General features: G+C 36.5%; 1 protein-coding gene across 1 annotated transcript in view; it reads left to right on the forward strand.

Moving 5' to 3' along the window:
• PREX2 (phosphatidylinositol-3,4,5-trisphosphate dependent Rac exchange factor 2) overlaps positions 1-17,585 on the forward strand; it is a 174,680-nt gene that overhangs the window by 101,528 nt on the left and 55,567 nt on the right. The window contains exons 24-30 of the mRNA XM_030445602.1: positions 2,722-2,944; positions 3,262-3,469; positions 9,320-9,499; positions 12,154-12,248; positions 14,157-14,239; positions 14,582-14,672; positions 15,904-16,032. Coding sequence (XP_030301462.1) covers positions 2,722-2,944; positions 3,262-3,469; positions 9,320-9,499; positions 12,154-12,248; positions 14,157-14,239; positions 14,582-14,672; positions 15,904-16,032 — 1,009 coding nt within the window. The remainder of the gene's footprint in view (positions 1-2,721; positions 2,945-3,261; positions 3,470-9,319; positions 9,500-12,153; positions 12,249-14,156; positions 14,240-14,581; positions 14,673-15,903; positions 16,033-17,585) is intronic.

Consider the following 17,585-nt stretch of genomic DNA (forward strand, 5'->3'; position numbering starts at 1 on the left):
TCCTAAGGTTTTTCAGGGTGCTCTCTGACAAGAGCCCTTAACTGAGGAGCTGAGTGAAAGAAGGAGGCATCAAAAGGATTCTGATACTGCATTACCAAATTTCTCAATTGTTTGCCTGAATCATAAACCTCTATGTTTTCAAATAGATTAAAAATCCAATTATCTTCCTAAAAAACAAACTAACTGGTTTTAACATTATTAATAGTGTATTTAGAGTTCGAGTAACATTGAGGTGGTTTATACCTGTCCTGTAGCTAGAAAATCTGAGCATGATATACAGTCCCTGCACAGGAGGCCAAGGGAATAAATGAAATTTTCTTGTGTTATGCTGGGTATGAAATGAACAGCCTCAGGGAAGTGCTTATACTTTTCACAGCACTTACACTGTCTAGAAGATATTGCTGATACACACTGAACTTTCAAGCTCGTGTGCTCAAAAATCAGTAGTTTCACAGCTATAGCTTTTAATGACAATTAGTAATGCAATGAATTTCAGGAACAGATATGCTGTTTTGCTGGCAAGGTAAAGGTAACCATAGTTACAGGAGATTTTCAGAGTCCCTGAGCACGGCTTCACTGGCTTCACTGTTGAAGTTTGAATTCTATAAATAGAAACCCTCTAGATTTTTGCAGTTCCTACTATTATTAATATTATCAGAACATTTTGCTCATAATAGACCTCAAGTCCAGTGCCATGAGTCCCAGATGTTTCTCAACACATATACGAAAAGAATTTTAGGCCTGACTTATGACCTGATTAAATTGTAGCCAGGCATTTGGTCTCTCTGGAGTAGGATGTGTGGGAGATTGAGATGTGAAATATGTACAGCTTGTAGGAACATTTTCATCGTTGAATGTCCTTAGTGCCCTTCTTAACTATGTGTACATTCTTCAGCCTTCAAACAATTCCATAATTGGATCTCTTGTAAGTCTCCAGATCTTGTTCTGATGCGAAGATTTAAATGTAATTAATCAGTCAGATGTTCATCAGACTGACATAGCATGACACTAAAATAAACAGAAATTTAAATTCCAGCACAAAAACCTGGTATTACTCAGAAGGGGACATACCTTTTGTTCAACTGAAGTGTTTGTCAAAACTTGACTGATTGAATTTTTACTGACATTTATTAGGGAAGGAACTTTGCAAGTTCACATGGAAAATATTTGTATGCATGAGCATAGCTACCATAGCTGAGGCAGGTCTGTGCAATATTTTGAATAGAGAAATACTGTGATTAAAATACCAGTGACCTAGAACTGATTACATCTTTTGCAGAAAAAAATCTCATCTAACAACAAACTGTACTGTAAAGGACACATTTTGACAGAAATCCTACTTATGACTGACATGTGTGTTTTCCAGTGGAGAACTTGATCTCATGACTTTTATGATTCTTAAGCAGATGTATTTTCTAGGTGTCCAAATTTAGTACAGTTAAGTCTTAGCCATTTTGGGTTGACATCATCTCATCTCAAAAGCCAAGTAACTCCCAGCCTGTTCCAGACTGTGCACAAAATTCCTAGTGTTACAGTGAATGAGATGTGGCTAAGCACTGTATGACACTTAGACCATAAAACAGAGGGGAAAAGAGGTTTATCATTGCTGAGCTGATACGTGAGGCACAAAAGAGGTGGTGCACTAGTCTGTAAAATATGGTGCTTGCAAATCTTTGTGTTCTAATGTTTACCAGTTTCACATAGTCACCCAAAATCACAGAATGACTGAGGGTGGAAGGGACTTCTGGAGGTCTTCTGTCCAATCCCCTTGCTCAAGCAGAGCTCAGCACCATGTCCTGGTGGCTTTTGAATATCTCCAGGGAGGGAGATATGACAGCCTCTCTGGGCAAGCCATGGAAGTGCACTTGCTCACAGTGGCTGAAAGGTTCAGAAGGAACCTCCTGTGTTTCAGTTTGTGCTGTCACTGGGTGCCACTGAAAGGAGCCTGGCTCTGCCCTCTTTGCTCCCTCCCTTCAGGTATTTGAATACATTTAATGAAATCCCCTGGAGCCTGCTCTTCTCCAGGCTGAACATTCCCAGCTCTCTAAGCCTTTCCTTGTAGGACAGATGCTCCTGTCCCTTAAGCTGGAGTCTCTCCAAAATGCCCATGTTTTTCTTGTACTGTGGAGCCCAGGTCTGATCCCAGCACTCCAGCTGTGGCCTCACTAGTGCTGAGTAGAGGGCCAGGATCACCTCCCTCCATCTGTTGCCAGCATCTCTCCTAATGCAGCCCAGGAAATGATTAGGAAGCAGTTAATTTTTCCTGAATATGAAATTCATAACTCATAGCTTCCATTTATGTCTTTATTACAGCTTTTTTTTGCAAGACATTAACTTGAAAACATGTATCTCAGCACATGTTTATAAATGTCACCATGTGCAATACAGCACTGGATCACAAAGCATTTCCAGACTTTCACCCCAGGAACACTTAATGTTTTATTATGTTGCCAGGAAAATAAGTCCATTTTGTTACACAGCTACTTGTATTTGTAAATATTATTTACTTCAAAAAACAACCATTCAAAAAAATAAAATGAAAAATATTTTTTTCTTTCCCTTGTAGAAAAAGATGGAAGTTATGAAGTCCAGGCATCTGAAGTCAAAGATGTCTGAAATTTTTTAAGCTTTTGTTTTCTAGTCATGTACACAAGTTTTGTTAGCCAAGTACTGAAGCATCAACAGATTTTGATCAAGTTTTTTTTTCTTTCTCACTTCTAGTTTTCAAGAGTGTTAAAAAACAGAGCTTGGCCTACCTTCAAACAAGCTAAGTCAAAGATTTCACCACTTCATAGCAGTGATTTCTGTCCAACCAACTGCCATATCAATGTGATGGAAGTGTCTTACCCTAAAACCTCAACTTCTCTTGGTAGTGCCTTTGGTGTACAGTTAGACAGCAGAAAACATGCTTCCCATGAAAAGGAAAATAAAAATACTGATCAAGGTAAGTCAATTGAGCTTGAAAGAACAACTTCCAGTTCTTCTGTTAGAGACTCTTAAAAGGTAACTGGTTTAGGCTAATGTCCCAAATATTAAAATTAAGGACAAGTCTTTATGAAATCCCCCTAACTTTGATTCTGAGATGTATTTTAAAGCATAATAAATGCTAGTCATGATTTCACAATAACTTTTTCCTTACAATAAAATGCAAAATTAAATAACTAAGCATGCAAATATTTCAGTGTCTGTTAGGTATTTTACTAACTTCAAAATATATGTTGAAAAAAAGATAATGATTCAACCTCTTCGGATTATTCCCAGGTAAACTGAATCCCATGATTTATGTTCAACATACCATTACTACTATGGCTGCCCCATCAGGACAGTCTCTTGGCCAGCAGGAGGGCCATGGTTTGAGGTACCTCTTAAAAGAAGAAGATTTAGAAACACAAGACGTGTATCAAAAATTGCTGTTCAAATTACAAGCTGCACTGAAAGAAGTGGAAACATGTGTCTGTCAAATAGATGAGTAAGTAAATGTTACCATCTGGACTTGCCTTTAATTTTTCTGTTGAAGATACTGATCAATCTGGGTATCCTTATTGTGTAGTGTAGGATCAACATTGACTTCAGATAGAACTGAAGTATGGCAAAAAACTTAATTGTAGGAAGTATTACATTTTGCTTTTTTTCTCAGTGACCCTGCTATTTTTCCAACTCTAGTTTGAACCTTTTCTCTGGTATGTAGAATGCTAATTATTTTGAGGTGAGCAAAATATGAAGCCCATGTGTCATCTAAAATTTCACTAGGAGTGGAAACAAAGGGCAGAGGTATAAAAATAGCTTTTATTGAACTCCTCAGGTATTGCTGGATAGTCCTGAAGGTGAATTTGTAGGTAAAGCATTTTTCACCCACAGTAAGATCATTAATTTATTAGACATGTTTCAGAAACAAATGGGTTGTAATGAAGGACTGTGGGTCTAGAAAGAGTCATTCTTGAGTCATTAGGACACGGCTTGTATGTAGGAGGCTCAGAGTCTCATTGCAGTTTGTCCTAATTCAAGACAAGAATTTAAACATGCTCTTCCCCTTGTGAGTGAAATGGATTGACTGGAAGACTGCTGTCTTGGGATGAGGATGATAAAAGGTGGTAGGCTTTTCAGTCTTGAAAGATCATATGTGTAATGCAGATGTCAAAATAGTAATTTTGAAAATACAAATAAGATAATTTTTTTGAGATAAAAAGCTAATCTTTCATGATCTCCAGTGTGGACAAGGGTTGTATCATTGTTTCCCCTGTTATCTTGGAGACTGTACAATGTTTTGTCCTTTCATAGTTATTTCAGAGTGGGAATTTTTTGGTGCTTTTCTCATATTAATATAATGTAATAGTTATAGAGTAATAGGTAATTATAATATATGGCATACTTCAATAGCAATCAAAAGAAGTGGTTTCAAATTTTTTTAAGAAAACACAGTTTTCTGTACTTTATGTAGTTCTGTTAATTACCATGCTGAAGATGATGTAAGTTCATTAAATTTCAAGGTAATGACAGTGCTTGAATGCACTTTAAAATCACTGCTTAAGCCTGTATTGTCACTCTTCTTCAAGGAGGTCAAAATTTTATATGCATGTTCAGGCAATATTTTAGGAAATTTAAGTTACCAGCCTGCCACACATTTCCTTTCCACTCCTTTGAGCCCTGATAAAATAGCACAGGAACTTCTGAGCCTTTCTTTCATACTCATGTATATATAGATAACATACACAGATATTTATATCTATATCTATATCTATATCTATATCTATATCTATATCTATATCTATATCGTGTGTGTACAGGTACATAATATTTCTATTAATTTTCTGACATTGAGCACAGGGGTTCACTGTTTTTTCTTTCATAAATTTCCTGTGTACTGACCTAGTAGCAGACCTTGTATAAGATACACAGGTTTATTTAGCAAATTTCACCTTTTGCTATTTGTAAGGTTGAGACATTTCAGGCTTTATTTCTTATGAACTTTAAGTGAATTGCTGGTGTGTAATTACTATGGAGAAAAGCAGTTCTATATATGAAAAAGGGTAGCCAAGGGACCTGCTTAGAAGTGCTGAACAGGAAGGAGGGAAGCCAGAACTATGTGTGAGCAATCCAGCAGTATGTGGTGTATTATAGTAGAACATAGTTACAGCTACAAACTGACTTTTGAGAAAAGGTTAGGACTACTGAAAACCAAAAGATAAAGTAGTAAGATAGGGTAGTCAAACAGCTGTGCCTTAATTGGAAAATTCAGACTTCAGCAGCTAGGATGAAATGCTTGAGCCTGCCAGTCCTTGAAGTTTAGAAAGACTGCAGAACTCATGTTTTTGTTATGACATAGCAACAATAGAATGGATATTCCTATTTACTAGGTTGTTTATTATTATAAGAAGTCCTTGTTATTATAATTTTATCAGGACAGAAAGAACGAGCACAGTGGTACAATTCTAAATTCATATGATATCGAATGGTAGAAAAATTGGGCTACTAGGTAACACCTTGATACCCTTTGTAACAGTGCTGCTGAAAAGCTGTTGCTTTCATGTTACTCGATCCTCTGCTCTGTGTTGAGGTCAGTAATGGTTTCTCTCTCAGCTCTCAAAATGTTGTGGCAGTGTTATCTTCCCAGCTGTCAGCAAATGAAAGTGAACTAACGAACAAGTGTTTCACATGAAAAGCAGAGCTGTGAGAGCTTGTGGATTATAGGAAAGGAATATCTGAGACAAGGTTGTGTACTCCTAGCATCATCTTCGTAATCATTTTGCCATGGCTTGTTGGTGAGATTTGGTTGCACAAGAAATACAGTACTGATGGAGAAAGGTATTCACAAAAAATACACATATCCCCTTTCCACAGTCTCTCAAAGTTACACTCACTCCTCATTTAAATAATTCAGTAGTATCCCAGTATGTCTTTAGCATCAGATATGCACCATTGAGGCTGATGTTATGCTGAATTAAGTCCTTCTTCAAGGTGTTTTCTGTATGGTGAATCTGCTGTGTTCCTAGTTCACATACACTCAGTGTGCTCCAATGATCCCAGCTGTTTTTGGGAAAGTTGTCTCTTAGGAGCATTCAAGAGGTGTGAACATTCTCTGAGTCTTTGTGGAGTATGGAAAAGGTAAAGCAGCTCACAGATTACATAGGTATTTTGTTACTGCCTGTAGCTCTCCATTTTTAATGCTTTGGCTGACCATTGCAGATTTTATTTGTTTCTGACATACTTTTAGAGTTGTGTTGATTTGAGTTGCATATAGGATTAATTAAAAAAATTTTGGTCATATTTAAATAGTGCTGTTTCATGGAAGTTTTCTTCATAGCTACAGAGACTTTTTAATTGTTACTTAGTACTCATTCACATATTTCTCCTAGGAGAGACAGACATCTAAGATAACTTTTTTGGGGTAGTGCCATCTCCAAAGAAAATACAGTGCCTGTGTGCTGTGTTTAAGAAGAAAAAAAACCAAAACCAAAACACTACAAAAAAAAAGTCCTGCTCTTTATTGGATATTTTTTTTTAAATCCAAATTTGGGCTTGTGTGTTTTAGACTCCTTGAACTGAGTTTCTAAGAGCACTTCAGTGACCTCAGGAACTACCAGCTCCAGAACTGTTATCCAGAGTTCCAGTTTTTGTTCATGGTAGTTCAGAAAAAAATTTTTCTTAGAAAAAGAGCCAGCCTGCTGAGAGAAGGTAAAAAGCTCCCTTAGGAAAAGTTCCAGCTACCTTCATCAGTCTTTTACTGAGATCTTGGCAGTGGTGCCTAAACAGTCACATAAAGGAAAAGGATACAATGGTCTGTCTGTGTCTTTACAAATACTCGGGGGAAGATATTTTCAGGAGCTGAAACTGCAGTTCATTGAGCTTGTTTCTTACTCTTGATTATTTTCTTGGAACAAAAAAATACACAAGAAATTATCAGAATGAATCTGCCTAAACCCTGCTTTTATTTTCTATGAAGTGGATGATAATGGGAACACAAGAAAAAGCAAAATTGTAGATTAATCCTTGTCCTTATCTCCCAGCAAGTGTTACAAGGTCTTATTGCAATGGGCTTTTTGTTGTAAAACTGAATACTGATCTAAAATATGGGCCCCATCTTTCTTCCCATTCCCATTGAATCATCCTGCTGACCAGTGACCTAAGTGAAAGGGAAGAACTGAATTGTGATTTCACACTGATTAGAAGTGTTAAGGCATAATCATGTAGCCCAAAAGATGTCTGTCTAGTGTATGACTGGTTTTAAAGTCCAATAAATGACATGTTTTGTATAGTTTTTGTACATTCCAGTTACAGTTCAGATCAGTACCTTTTTCTATAGGTAGGATCAGGATCTGCCTGTTTGTCTCCTGTTAGGTCTTAGCCAGAGAAACTTATGCATAAATGTTAAAAGGATTTGCTGAAAAGCTTTACTTATCATCCCTGTTTTCCTGAAGTTAATGCCAAATCCTATCCTTACGTCTGTCAGGTCATGTTTTCAATGAGACCGAGCTTGATGTGCCATTTGAGGGGTATATTTGTTGCTACACGGTAAACAGACAGCATTGGAAGGGTAATCTACCCTATCACATTTCCAAAGCATGTGGCTTCTTAATTTATTTCTTAAAAATCTGTTCATTCTTGAGTTAGGAAATTCTTTGTGTATACTCAGAGACATTATAATTTATCGTAGTCTTGAACAGTCTTTGTATGCAAGAAGTCCCTTCTTTGGAGTCTTTGGAGAGACTTCAGCTTTCAAGTACAGCTTAGAATGAGGTTGTTTTCTGGTAGAATATCTTTTTCAAAGAAGTAGAGACACTATTAGCTTAATATTAATGTTACTGTGGCTAAACAAATCAAACTTTACTAGGATTAAGAATTAATTAATTCAACTTGCGGAGCCCCATAGAACTGAGATGGAGCTCTAAACCACTTAAAATTGTAATTCCCTCCGTGTGTAATGTTAATGCTGATATGTGTGGCAAGAAAGAAGAGGAAAGAATTCTAAATGCTGCCATTTAATAGCAATTAGAGCAGTATTTCTGTCCACAAACAATACTCATTCCCATAGTTTGCCTCCGGTTGTGAGAATTACATCTCGCATATATTTTGAATCCTGCTGTATCTGATAGAAAGTTTGCCAGCTGACTATTCCAACAGCTCCTTCAATAAAACCTTGCTACTGTGTTAGTACTTCACAGTAGCCTCATTCAGTGTCTTTTCATTTCAGATAGTCAGAAGAGCTTTTGCAAGAAAACCTCTGCCTTTCAAATCCAAGTAGTAGTTTGAAATGTCATTCTAATGGAGTGTTTGCATAGTAAGAATTATAGGACAATTGCCCATTATTGCTCTCCTGATCTTGAAAGGAAATTAGGCCATCTCATTATGTATTAATCACTCAAGAATATGAATATTTTGCTTCCCATATCTGTGCTTTTTCTAAGCGTAGCAGTCTGCACTGTAGCGGGAGGAGCCCTTCTTGCTCCTAGGGCTGATCCTGAGGCCTCGGGGTTTAGCCCATTCCTGGACGATGTCCTAGGGCTGTTCCTGAGGCCTCGGGATCTACCCCTTCTTGCCTGCTCCTGGGGCTCCTCGAGCTGTGGGCTTCTCCATCCCCACTGAAGAGTGAGAGCTCTCTCCGTGGGTGTCAGCTGCTCTCTTATTGGCCCCCTGCTCCTGCACATGCTCAGGAGGGAGGCCAGACACAGGTGAACCCACACCCACTCATCAATAACTCAGGGCACCTGGTCCTGTCTCACTACACTGCACAGTTCTCTCTTCTTGACTAGATGTCACTTTTGTGCTTGTGACAGCAAGCACAAGTACCTTGTAGATTAATCATCAGTTTTCTTAGTGATAGTGGCTTAGACACTTTGAATGTCAGGAAATACACAGATATGTTAATAAAGATTCTTAAATTGCCTCAGTAAAATCGTGTGTGGTGCAGGTTGGCAGGATGTATGGTGCAGTACTAATTGAGAAAGTAAACGCTTTTCATAGATGTACAGTTCCTTTGGTGTGTTTTCTTCATTTGTGCTGAGAAGTACATGGTTCATGTTTAAAAATGGTTACATTAATATATTTGACCCCAAGTGTTTAAGAATGTGCTGCATTTCTTCCCTGGACAGAATCTTTGCCTTCATACAAGATTGAGTATTTAATAATGCTAATAGGTTTCACTGTTGCACTTTTTAACAGCAGAATGTGATGCTTTATTCTCTTGTTTCAAATAGATGTGGACTGAATTAAGATGTTCTCTTCACATATTATAGAATAATAATTGGAGGATGCTGATGAGAAATGTTGTCCTGTTGTTAACTCACTTGTGAAAAATGTGAACTTCTTTTTTTTTGTCTCATAGCCTTCTTTCTTCAATAACATATTCTCCCAAGTCAGAACGTAAAACACCCGAGCCTTTAATACCTGCAGACAGTGATAATGAAAAGGGGGAAAGGAATGGGAAGAAAGTCTGTTTTAGTGTGACAGGTGATGAGCAAGAAGATTCTGGCCATGATACGATCAGCAACAGGGATTCTTACAGGTACCTTTACTAGTAATATTTTTATTTCTCAACTGAATGAAACTTACAGCTTTGTAGAGAGTCAAGTGGCTATGAAGACTATCAGAGTATGATAACTGCCATTTCTAACATGGTACTAACTAGCAAGATATGTTACAAGATGTGTAAAATAATTTTTTTTATGAGTACAGATTACTTACTGGATTTTGGTTTCTCTAATCTTTATAGGATATCATAGCCAGATAAAGCTTTACTTTAGATTACCCATTTTATATAAAAAAATAATTTCTGTCATTCAGAAAAAAATCTGGATAAATTCAGAAATTATATCTGTCATGGAAAAGATTCCAGAGCCACCATTCTTGCTGATCTCAGCATAAATACTTCACCTTCTTCCACCCTAAATATTGGAGCATCACATAGTCTCTAGTATTCATAATGCTTCGCATTTGCTGAGAGAAAAAATACAAAGAATTTTTAAAAAGAAGGAGCACTTACAGGAACCATGAGCTTACAAAGATTAACTTTTGTTGCTTAGAGAGAATCAGTTAACTGCACAATATAAAACCTAAATTAGAATTTTAGCTGCAAGTAAAATAAGGGTTCATTATTTGTTCATTATCATGCCTCATTATTATGCTCAGAAAGTAGAATCTCAGTAGGGTCATCATTTTTCTGCAGAACCCTGTGTTGCTGAGATCTCTTTCATAAGCTAATATTTGATTACTGCAGCTCAGTAGATAGGAACTCTTTGTCAGAGTAGAAACAGAAATATAAGCAGAAGTTTAAACAGAAATAAATGTAAAGATAATTTGCACAGATTAAGCCTGTCTTGTTCTAACCATGTTAAACACACAATCAAAGTGCTGTTCCAGCTGAAGTGTGTTTAGGGGCTTCTGCCTGTCCATGATGTGTCAGACTGACTGCAGGAGTTGCTTCAGTGGCTGCACTTGATCCAGTTGGGAAGTTCCCCAGTTGGGACAAAATTTGTGTATGGAGAAAGGAGGTGTGACTTAGGACATGAGTGTCTCTTAATGATAAAAAATATCTTTTTTTATTCTGATTCAATTAGTTTATAGTCCATTCTGGCTGTTTAGTAATGATAAAATATAGGGTTCCATATGAAGAATAAACATAAAATCTGTGAGTTTGGGACAGTTGTTGGAGTGAGACTGGAAATTTTGTTTTCTGCTTAAATAATTACATTAGGTAACACATAAAATCTCCAGATCCCATTATTCCACTGTGGTTATTATTAGAACTAGTAGGCTAATTTCAGTGGTCAGAATGCTCTCATTTTGTATTGTAAGATTTAAGTCGAGAGCTTGCAATACACCACAATAAAACCAGAATGATATATCCATTGCATCTAATCTGTTTCTCATTTTCCTGTGTTTTATTTTCTCATGCTTTGCACACTCCAGTTTTAAATAACCTTCATCTTCCCTTTGGAGACTTCAATAAATTAATAGAGTTAGTTAGAAAATATTTCTTAACATCCAGCCAGAAATTCTTAATACTCTGTGGGGCTGTTCACCCTCTGTTAGGAACATGTTGTTACTGATGTCTTTTCACCTACTTAATGGATCTGATTATGTTTATATCACTTCATTTAAAAGTTTTCTCAGTTCAGTTACCTGGCTGGCTTCAGGTCCAAAGCATTTACATTTTCAAAAATCAAGCAAGTAAGTAGGGAGCATATGGGTACATGAATAACTGTATCATTATATATAAAATATATGTATTTCTTGAAGAATTGGTACACCCAATACATAAAACCAAAACCAGATTATATATAAATATCCTTTAGGTACACTTTTACATTGTCTTAATATTCACTTCAGTTTTTAAAACTCCTCTGTTGGATAATTACTTAAGCATTTCCTGCACTGAAATGATCATCATGTGGCTAAATGAAGAGTTGGAATTAAAATTTATCATCATGGGATTTTTGGTACAAAAGGATACGTTTTACTCTCTTTATGGTGCAGAAGTAGCTATGTTCTCCATCTGCTTTCTGTACAGAACCATTTATTTTTGGGAGAAAAGAGAAAATGTGTACATTTTAGTCTGCAAATCTTAATAAATTAATGTGGGTGACATTTATATGCATGGAGGTTTTCATGGAAGTTACAGATGTTAATGTACATCTCTAACAAAATGGACAGCTGGAAGAGATGGCATCATAAACTGTATTTTTGCTCTTAGAGAAAAAGTAGCTTGTAATTTAAGTTTTTTCTGCTATAAATCTCTTTAAAGCCCATTATAGACTCTATTTTGCAAGCCATAAACCAGAGTATTTCTATATCTGTATTAGCCTATGGATTAGAAGTACAGAATTTAAATGTGGAATTACTAAAACATTTAAGTCCACGGTTTCAAGAACTCCCATTCATCTAAGAAAAGCTGGTTCATTTGCTTTGAAAGTGTGTATTATCATTCTGCAAGTACTTGTTCACATACAAGGTGAAGGAATATAATTGAATCATCTATTTTGGGAGTCTGGTCCTATAGCAAATTATATGATGGCCTAAGTACAGGGATCTTTATTGTTGATAAAGAATTATCTTTAACTTAAAAGGAGGAAAAGGAAATAATTTTCAGAGCTTTGATACAGAGCCTGTGTTAAAGGAGATTATTTGTTTCTTTTTTTGTTTTGTTTGTTTGTTTTCAAGTGATTGCAACAGCAACAGGAACTCCATTGCTTCATTCACCAGCATTTGTAGCAGTCAATGCAGTTCTTATTTTCACAGTGATGAAATGGATTCAGGTAAGTTTAGAAAAGTGATCTGTGAATCTGTCATCTCTTCCTTTTGCTCAGTTTTATTCTTTTCATTTGCCTGGCAGTTATGTTGTTGTTGTTGTGATTATATGGCATCCTCCTTGGTAATAGAAGGGAATCATTTTGCTCATGCCTAGCTAGTGCTGCACTTAAGAGACCTTCCATGAAACTGAGCCAACATTCCAGAATCTCTGTGAATAGACTGAATTAGTTAGAGCTCTTAAGAGTCACTGCTTCTAACCGCTGTCACTCCTTGACCTTGGCAGTGTGCTATGTTGCACAGAATGAGGAGCATTTTAGGTGAGTGTGGAATCCTCTCCCAGCCTGTGTCAGCACCCAGGCAGCAGGATGCGACTGTGTATTTTTGTAGGAAAGAATGTGGGACCACATAGAAGGACATTCTTGTTTATGCCACGACAAATTGAATTTAAATAAATGCAGCTGCTAATGGGGAAGAGATGGGATTTAACAGCATAGAGTACAAGGTCAGGTATTTAGGGACTAATCATAAAAAAATATTTGCTCTAAGATGGAAGTTTATCGCTTGGGAATGATTTAGGAAAAGAAAGATCTGGGCATGTTAGTTAAATATGAGACACCAGTGAGACTTGGCCACAGGAAAGGCAAATTCTCTATGGAGCATACCATGGAGATGTATTTTCAGCTGAGACAGGAAGAAATGATATTATGTAAGGTATCTGAGGTCCCATGGGAATAAGGCAAATCTAGGCAGCTGCTTTCCAGAAGTGATACATACTTACAGAGATCTGCAGATGCAGAAGAAAGGATGAGGGACATAAAGAATGACTAATAAAGGAGGAGATGCAAAATCTGTATCTTAAGATATAAATGAACAGATATGTAATTGTGCAGCATCAAGCTGAAGGACTGGGGTGCCTAAAAGACCATGTCTGTGGTAGGCAAGCACAGAAGTGATGTTCAAGTTGATAAATACTGCAGCTCGGTGAAGCACTCACGCTCCTGATGGCTTAATTATTACGTGGTTCCAGAGCTAACCTGGTTAACTCCAAATCAGGGCTCTCTGACACAGTGCTCCATCCATTGCAATTAGAATCCTGTGAAGGTTTGTAACTACTGGCTGTAAGGGCTTCTAAAGGACCTTTAAAAATCAAGAGGAGAAAAATGCTATTTGAGTGTTTCAATGACGTATGATAAATTAGTCTAGATTGATCGTGAATAAATTTGGATTATAAATTATCAAGTGGCTACTTCTTATCTGTCACTGCAACAGCAGTGTTAACCTCAATTTTTCACAGCTTTTGGAAGAGTTCAGGTTGCATCAAGCATTGTCTGAGAGAGAGAGAGAGTGACTGAGGGCAGACAAGAGTCTTCCTTTTAAGTCTCTTGGTAAATGATGTAGTATGTAATACTAAAAGCTTCACATCAAATACAGGATTTGGCTGCTGTATTTTCATTAAATTACTAAAATCTCAGAACCATTTAATGAGTAAGAACATTGAGATTATGAATTGTTTGTATTTTCCTGTAAAAATCTTATGGTAAATAGATTTTAGTGACTTTGTGATCTCTTGTGTTAGAATCACAGTACTCTGCTGTTCAGACTGGTGTTTAGGAAGTTCTTCAGCATAGAATTGTGTATTCTGGACCTTTGAGATCATTCAGTCCAGTCCTCTGCTCCAAAACTCATCTAGAGCAGGTTGTCCAGGACCATGTCCAGTTGGGTTTTGAATATAGTCCTTTATGAGATATTTCTGTGTTATCAAGTGACTACTAGAGGCAAAATACGTAGAGAAAACAGTTGCTATGGTCCTGAAAGACATCAGTCTATGTGCAAAACAAGTTATGTAAGCGACAAAGATTTGGGAAAATACTCTGAAACTTCTAAACAAATTTTCATTTTAAAATATTTTTCAGGCGATGAGCTTCCCATAAGTGTTCGAATCTCACATGATAAACAAGACAAGCTCCATAGCTGTTTGGAGCATCTTTTTGGTCAAGTATGAGATGATTTTTCTTGGCTTTGATACTAATGTCCATGTTTGAGCTAAGATATCTTTAGCAAATACTCTTTTTCTTTTTACTTTTGCTTTCCACTGTTTACTGGGATGGTATGTATTTATTAATTCTCCTCCAGTTTTCTGTAAATAGTTCAAAACTGCAAATTAAACAGGTCCTTAAATTTAGTCTAACATTCCCTAGCTTGTTGCTTTAACTAAAACCATTAGGTAAGAATCCAAAGAATCCCAAGCTGCTTTTCTCTAGTCCATGTTCCTTAAAAAAAGAATTTATAATTGTTGCTGTAAAAAAACCTCTTTCTCACAGAACCTTGATCCTAACAGGTCGATTCAATTGTCAATATTCTGAAAGGACCAGCTGTGATGAGAGCCTTTGAGCAGACAAAATACTTCACACCAGGTCGTGGCCTCCAAGGTAACAATTAATTCTATCAGTGAGAATCAAAAGGCAACTTGAAGGGTACATGGATATGCTTATCTGCTCCTTGAGCTGGGTGTTAAAGAACTGATATTGCTTAATCTTGGTGTATTCTGCAGTAATTGATTGTTAAGTAAGTCGTACTGTTTGTTAAAACCTGGCTCCTTACGTTTTTATTGCACAACTGAAAGATTACAATGTTTGCTGGAAAGTCAGCTTTAAATTGTAGACTCTGACTATAGAATTGCTGATGATTTTAAAGCAAGAAACTGGTTTTATATGTTGCAAATGTTTTTATTCCATTTTGTCTCAACTACTGAAGCCATTTCTGATCTATTTTATTACTACTGTCAGATCGTCAGTATTTTTGGTAGATACTTTATTTGTGAAGTTGATCTATAAATAATTTGCAAATGTAAACTTACTGTCACATTATTATTTATGCCAAATATATGGTTATATAAGTATTAGTATTTGTTTATAAAGAAGTCCTGTATGTGATCTCAGATACCCTCCTACCAGTCAGAGAGTTGATAAGATTAGAAATTGGTATCTGTGAAGGAAACTGCAAAGGACTTCTTTAAGTGAATTGAGGGTTTGTTGTGTGGTTTGTTAGTTCTTTTTTTGTTTTGCTTTGTTTCTTTATTTGTTTTAATAGTTCATAGGGAGACTGACTATTATATTAACATGGGTTTTTTTCCTGTTCTGGGACCAAGTAATGGGGATGAACCTAGAGCATTTTTGCTCTCAGTGTTTAAGTACTCAACAAACAGGCTCAAACAAAATGTTATTCTTTCAGTGATAGAATAAATTTTGAGTTAGATGCAAGATATGGACAAATGAGATATTTTATTCACAAGCCATTCAAGGGGTACTTCAGTGGTCTGAAAAGTAGACTAGGTTAAACAATTTGTAATTTTATTTTCAGTTGAATTTTCTCATGGGATTATTTTTACCTCTAGAAGTCCAAGGATTCTACTTGCTCCTTTGAGACAGGAAATTTCTATCATCTGTACCTGATTCAGAAAGATTCATGTTTGGGAATGCTGACTGCTGTCTCCTTTGACTAAGGAGGGAGTTTAGATGACTGTTAAACCTACCACCTGAACTTTAACTAGAGTTAAATAAGTTAACAGTTTCTTGAGCTGTGAAAACATTTAGGGAGAAATATGTCTCACTGAGGCTTTCTTGGGAGGTTTAATCAGAAAAATACTGTTTTTGTCCTTAGAGTTTCAGCAGGAAATGGAACCGAAGCTTAACTGTCCAAAGAGGTTACGACTCCAAATCAAGCAAGACCCTTGGAACCTCCCCAGCAGTGTCCGGAGTCTTGCCCAGAACATCAGAAAATTTGTTGAAGGTTAGTAAGAATAACATGATCATAAATAAACAGTTCATTAACCATATAAAGCCTGGGGAAGGGAAGGCAAAAAAATAAAACTCCTACATGTTGCTGCTAGGCAAGGTTTGCTGAAGACATTGTAGTCTTTGTGCCAGAATGTTCTTAGTAACAAGGCTTTCCTTAAAATTAAAATCCCTTTTTTCTACTACCTTAAATGGAAAGATGAAGACTGTGCAGCATAATTTTTGTCCTGAACCTCGCTTTTATCTTTTGTTGATCTAGAATCATTACCCCCCTGTAATAATGTTCCCTTTTCTGCCATGAAGCTAAACCTCTTCCACTGATTTTCACTTACCCATTCCATCCCAACTGATCCTTTCTCTCCTTCTCCCACACCACCTCCCACCACCTGGGCCTTTGCTTCTGTTCACCATCAAGTGACAATATGAGCTGGGGTTTCCTTCTCTCTCCTGTGGCTTCATAAGAAAAGTATCTGGGATTTCCTCTCCAGAAAACCCTGGCTGTAGCTTCTGCTTTATTTGCTGTGCTGTTGAATTGAGAAAAAGAAATAATGAACAAGATGATTTTTATAAAACTGCTTCCTCTAAGAGTCTTTGTGTGAACAAAACCACGTGTAAGGTCTAGCTTTAGATGATCTGTGTGTGTTCTCATCCTGTTATTTTGTTTGCTCATTTCCATTGTGTCCCATAAAGACACTGGTAAATTTCAGATCACTGGAAAAGAACTTTGTGATAAGTTTTACTAAGATAAACCTCCAAAAAAAATCCAGCCAAACCAAACAATCTCCTCATCGTCTGACTTTTCGTATTTCTGATTTCACATACAATCATATTTTCAGACCCTGAGTTAGAAAATTATAAAAACAACACAAAAATATCTCTTCTTTTTGGAGTTATTACCAGTGTGTTGACTCTCATACTGAGAATATTTTTTTTTTAATTTGAAGGTGTCTGTCACTGAGTGGAAAATGAAGAAATATTTTAAAATTCTTTTTTTCTATAAGTCTGTCTTCAGCATAAGCCAAGTTATATTCAAGTATCAATCATGGTTTCTTTCACAATCCAGGAAGAATGGAAATGAGTCTAGCAGTCCTTCATTGCCACCCTTCTGAAGCAAATTTTCACATAACTTGTGTGCCCATAAATAGAATGAACAGACTTAACCTGTTGCAAACACTGGTCGTATAACTTCAAAACTGAGATGAAGTTATTCAGATAAAGATGGCTTTAAACCTACTACAAAATTTTGTAGGAGAGTTCAGCAAGGTCCTCATGACTTACTACCTCTCTATAATGGAAAACTTTTTACAATACTAGTAGAATGTAATGCTGGTATTTATCAGAAGGAGTCTTGATATTTACAAAACAATAAAAAGGTTGGCATCTTCTAATGTTTTAGAAATTCGGATTAAATAAAGTTTTCTCTGCTAATAAATTATAGTAACTAATGATAAATAGCAAAAGGCTTTTTTTCTTGTGCTGCTCAAGGAGAGCACACTGTTAACCTTACCTTTTCTCATCATTGTGTTCTAGAAGTTGCCTGCCAGTTTT

The sequence above is a fragment of the Calypte anna genome, chromosome 2 (assembly GCF_003957555.1).
Source record: "Calypte anna isolate BGI_N300 chromosome 2, bCalAnn1_v1.p, whole genome shotgun sequence".
NCBI lineage: Eukaryota > Metazoa > Chordata > Aves > Apodiformes > Trochilidae > Calypte > Calypte anna.